Genomic DNA, 4,779 nt, shown 5'->3' with positions numbered 1-4,779 from the left:
ACTGACGCTGCAATAAACTCGTCAGTTTTCGTCAGTTTAATGCCAACTGGACTGACGCCAGGGACTAACGCCGCGATGGGTCTGGTCTTAACCAACAAATATTAAGGTAGCACTAGTGACCGCCGATAGCTTGATAGAGTTATCGTTTCCAAAAGTAAATAAACTATAACATAACATTATAATAACATTAACATTATATTTTTTTTTGAAAGGCAAGTAAAATTTTAATATAAATAAAAGAAATACACGAATTACACTAGCAAGTCGCTAGAAAAGACACACATTAACATTATATTATAATTATCGGAATTATATTTACAAGTCAAAACGAAGCAGAGAATCAAGAACAAGATCAAATTAAAACAAACATAACAACCTAAAAAGAGAATCTATCACTAATAGTCGCAAAATAAAAATGCTCAATTAATTACAAGTCACACCCAATTCTTCCATGAACGTCTATAACTACCATAACCGCTAGTGGCACAAATCCTAGTTTGCACATTTTCGAATTCGGATACTTGGCACGGTACGTGTATTCCGCCTCGATGATTAAACCCATAAACCTTCTCAGCTTCTCTCAAAAGATCACTAAAAAGTGGATGATTAAAATAAATTACTGGCACCAAAATCCTACGTGCATCATCCTCTTTTTCACCAAAATAAACTGCCATATGCCCTTTAGGAACCGGTTTTTCATTACAAAACATTTCTTGCCCGATTCGAATATAATTTGATCTTCTTGAAAAACAAAATTTTTTCATGCTTTTCTTTAAACTCTGTCCCAATTTGCATAACCTTGTCATAGCTTTGTGAGTACATGAATACTTAGTGTAAGTACTAGATTGTGTTTTTCGATTATGGAATGTCCATTTGATCGCTTTAACGAGCTTTAGTCGAATTCTGAAACCTCGAACTTGTTGTTTCATAGTGATGTTGTTTTGAAGAGAGATTTTTTTTGAATAGCAGTTCGGGATCACCCGTGATTAAAAGGGGTTTGTGGGATTTTTATGAATTGAAATGGGTAGTTATTAGAATTTGTTGTACTAGTGTTCTTGATGGTTTTATGAGTGAAATTTGATAAGATTTAAAGGGTTTGATGGGGTTTTGAATATTTGAAATGAGTTGTGTTTAGAATTTGAAGATGAGGTCAAAAGGTTAGTGATTGAGTCAGAAAGATGTGAATACAGGTCAGTGTTAATAGGGTATTTATATAAAGGGGAAGTAGTGGAGTTAAAGAACAAGATTCTTTGTATGTTATATTATCAGTATATTTTTAATATTTAAAATGTTTGTATTGTTGTGAGACAGGGGGAAGAAGGTAGTTGTCGGCACACGGCTCAGGTGGTCCATTTAGTCATGTGGCATGTAAATTTTTAAACACAAAGTGACCAAACAGATAAAGTGGACCATGTTAAAAAATGATTATTTATTTATTAAAAGAGATGATAGATTTGACGGGCGGTATAGAGCAGCAGCTCGAGACGGTCGACTAGGTTTCAGGATTAACCCGCTCTTGATACCATGTTAAACAACATAAACCCGTAGGTTATACTTTATTAATCATGCGATATTTATAGATACATGTTAACCGTAATAACTATTTAAACCCTATTCGACCCAGCCCACAATGCATCGGGCTGACCCAATACTAATTCTCTAACAACTTATTTATTACGGAGTACTCGTAATTATATGTTGTTGTTTTTATAAGTGTATGTTGAATGTTGATATGTTGATGTTGAATATGTGAAGACCCGTCCTAATCCATCCGGACAAAGTCCATATCGATTATAAATGATTCACAACAGTTGATTACATCGCGAGGTACTTGACCTCTATATGATACATTTTACAAACATTGCATTCGTTTTGAAAAGACAATCTTTCATTACATCTAAAGTTGACGATATGCATACCATTTCATAACATATCTTACTATAATTGACTTAATAATAATCTTGATGAACTCAACGACTCGAATGCAACGTTTTTTGAAATATGTCATGAATGACTCCAAGTAATATCTCTAAGATGAGCAAATGCACAGCGGAAGATTTCTTTCGTACCTGAGAATAAACATGCTTTCAAGTGTCAACCAAAAGGTTGGTGAGTTCATTAGTTTATCATAAATAATCATTTCATAATCTTAATAGACCACAAGATTTCATATTTCCATTTCTCATAAACATACGTCCCATACATAGAGACAAAAAATATCATTCATATGTATTGAACACCTGGTAACCGACATTCACAATATGCATATAAGAATATCCCCTGTAGCAATTCACTGTAGCAAATAGTGATTTTCGAAAACACTGTAGCATTTTGAGTAATGTGGCAATTTGAAAACACTGTAACAAATTAGTGTTTAACTGGTTCATCTTAAACGCTTTAGTTAACTTATCTAAATATCAATTGAATCAATAAACGAATGTTACTATCGTTTATTATATATATGTATATATCTTTTTAATATACATAAATCAGTTTTTAAATACACATTGGAAGTTATTTATAAATAAATTTTAATAATAAATATTTCAACTTATCATATACATTCAAATAGATATTTAAACCAATAAGTTTAATGTACGGTATCAAACAATTAATACATTGTTACCTTTTCATGTTATAGTATATATGTATCTTTTTACATATAATTGTTCGCGAATCGTCGAAAACAACCGAAGGTATTTAAATATATAAAAGTAATTCAAAAATTTTGAGATTCAGTTTTACAGACTTTGCTTATCGTGTCGGAAATGTTAATCATACAAAGATTAAGTTTAAATTTAGTCGAAATTTCTGGGTCATCACAGGGATCCTCCTTCGGACATGATATAAATTTCGAAGTACTAAAGCATTCGGTACTTTGGATGGGGCTTGTTGGGCCCGATAGATCTATCTTTAGGATTCGCGTCAATTAGGGTGTCTGTTCCCTAATTCTTAGATTACCAGACTAAATAAAAAGGGGCATATTCGATTTAATAATTCAACCATAGAATGTAGTTTCGATTACTTGTGTCTATTTCGTAAAACAGTTATAAAAGCAGCGCATGTATTCTCAGTCCCAAAAATATATATTGCAAAAGCATTTAAAAAGGGAGTAATGAAACTCACCTAATGTATTTTGCAGTAAAAATACATATTACAAAACTGAACAATGCAGGGTTGGCCTCGGATTCACGAACCTATAACATTTGTATATTTATTAATACATATAATCGTAATTGAACAAATTTAGTTGTTACATCCTTAATTTATATATATTGTATATTTAATTTGTGTATATATTTAAAATGATTAATATTTATAATAATAATATTAATGTTTTGAAATAATAATAATAAAAATAATAATGATAGTCTTTAATTATAAAGGCAATCTTGTTATGTATGAAGTTTTCAATACAAAAGTTAATCTTAATACTAATAATAATAAGAAAAGATAATAATAATAATAATAATAATAATAATAATAATAATAATAATAATAATAATAATAATAATAATAATAATAATAATACAACTACTAGAAATAATAATATTAGTATTCATACTTATGTCCATAATAATAATGATAATAATAATTATAATTATAATTCTAATAATAATAACATTAATAATAATAATAATAATAAGAATAATAATAATAAAAATGATATTAAAAATAATAATACTAATGATAATGAGACTACCTTCAAAGCTTTTCTAAAAAGAACGCCACAAGCAGGGCTCGAACCCACGACCTCTCAAACCCCCGAACACACGCATAACCATCTGGGCTGTGCCCATTTTCTGAATTAAAGCAGAATCTATATTCTTTTAACCCGTATTGTTATTATGTTCATACCTTTCTTCTCCTAACACTAGTCGACCCGATGTAATCCAAAACTATAACAGCAATACAGAATTGGATGAAGTTTTAGAGATTTAAAACGAACAGGATTCCTGCTATGGTATCTTGAGAAAAAAATAATAATAATCATAACTGCACAGCAGTAACAGCATACGCAAGAACATAACTAACTCAAAATTCGATTTCGAAATCAAGGTGTTTTGAGACCCTAGTATCTTCACGAAATATCTTCTAAACCACCATTAGAATACATTAAAATCATTAATTGAACCTGAATTGCAGCAGATTATTTGAATTCGTTCGTAGAAATTCGTTTGACTTTTTGATAAACAAACTTTGACTTCGAAATTTGAAATGAATAATAGGAATTGGAAGCTGAGATTTTTCAGAAAGATTAGATAAAAGATTCCTAACACTATGGTATTAATCAATTTTGCAAAATCATTTTAAATCAAGTTTATGTGAAAAAGTCATAAGAACAGGGTGTAACGACTTCTTTCTGGGTTTCTCTGATTAATCTGAATTATGCAAGGGTTGTTAAGGGTATATGTTTCTTGTAACTGAAAACATAAAGTCGTGTGGTATTATTTAATAGCTGTAATGGAATTGTTTAATACAAATTGGGTTCAACAAGCTTATCAATCAGGAACAGAAAGTTTTAAAAAAATGAAAGTGAAATCAAACAGAATTTGTCTCTGTAATGTAGTTGGATGTTGACGTGAAACAAATTAAAGGATGGAAACAAGAATTGTACAGATTTGAGATACTGGAAATAATTTCGTATGAGATATATGGCTTTTTATTTAATTTAAATTATTAATTAATATATATATATATATATATTAATAATAATAATATTGATGTTGTTCTAATAATAAAAATACTATTAATAATAATAATGATAGTAATGATAAA

At 29.6% G+C, this 4,779-nt stretch overlaps 1 protein-coding gene across 1 annotated transcript; it reads right to left on the bottom strand.

Annotated features, from left to right (window-relative positions):
• Positions 1-280: 280 nt before the first annotated feature.
• On the bottom strand, positions 281-1,162 carry LOC139855874 (auxin-responsive protein SAUR36-like). The gene has a single exon (XM_071845116.1). The coding sequence runs from the start codon at positions 927-929 to the stop codon at positions 435-437; it is 495 nt and encodes a 164-aa protein (XP_071701217.1). The 5' UTR covers positions 930-1,162; the 3' UTR covers positions 281-434.
• Positions 1,163-4,779: the final 3,617 nt, after the last annotated feature.

Source organism: Rutidosis leptorrhynchoides, chromosome 6 (genome assembly GCF_046630445.1).
Source record: "Rutidosis leptorrhynchoides isolate AG116_Rl617_1_P2 chromosome 6, CSIRO_AGI_Rlap_v1, whole genome shotgun sequence".
NCBI classification, from domain to species: Eukaryota; Viridiplantae; Streptophyta; class Magnoliopsida; order Asterales; family Asteraceae; genus Rutidosis; species Rutidosis leptorrhynchoides.
Note: the sequence above shows the minus strand (reverse complement) of the source record. Positions and strands in the feature narration are given on the sequence as shown.

What these genes read in the sequence shown, in the direction of transcription:
- LOC139855874 (XM_071845116.1), bottom strand. Translation starts at nt 929, where the DNA reads ATGAAACAACAAGTTCGAGGTTTCAGAATTCGACTAAAGCTCGTTAAA.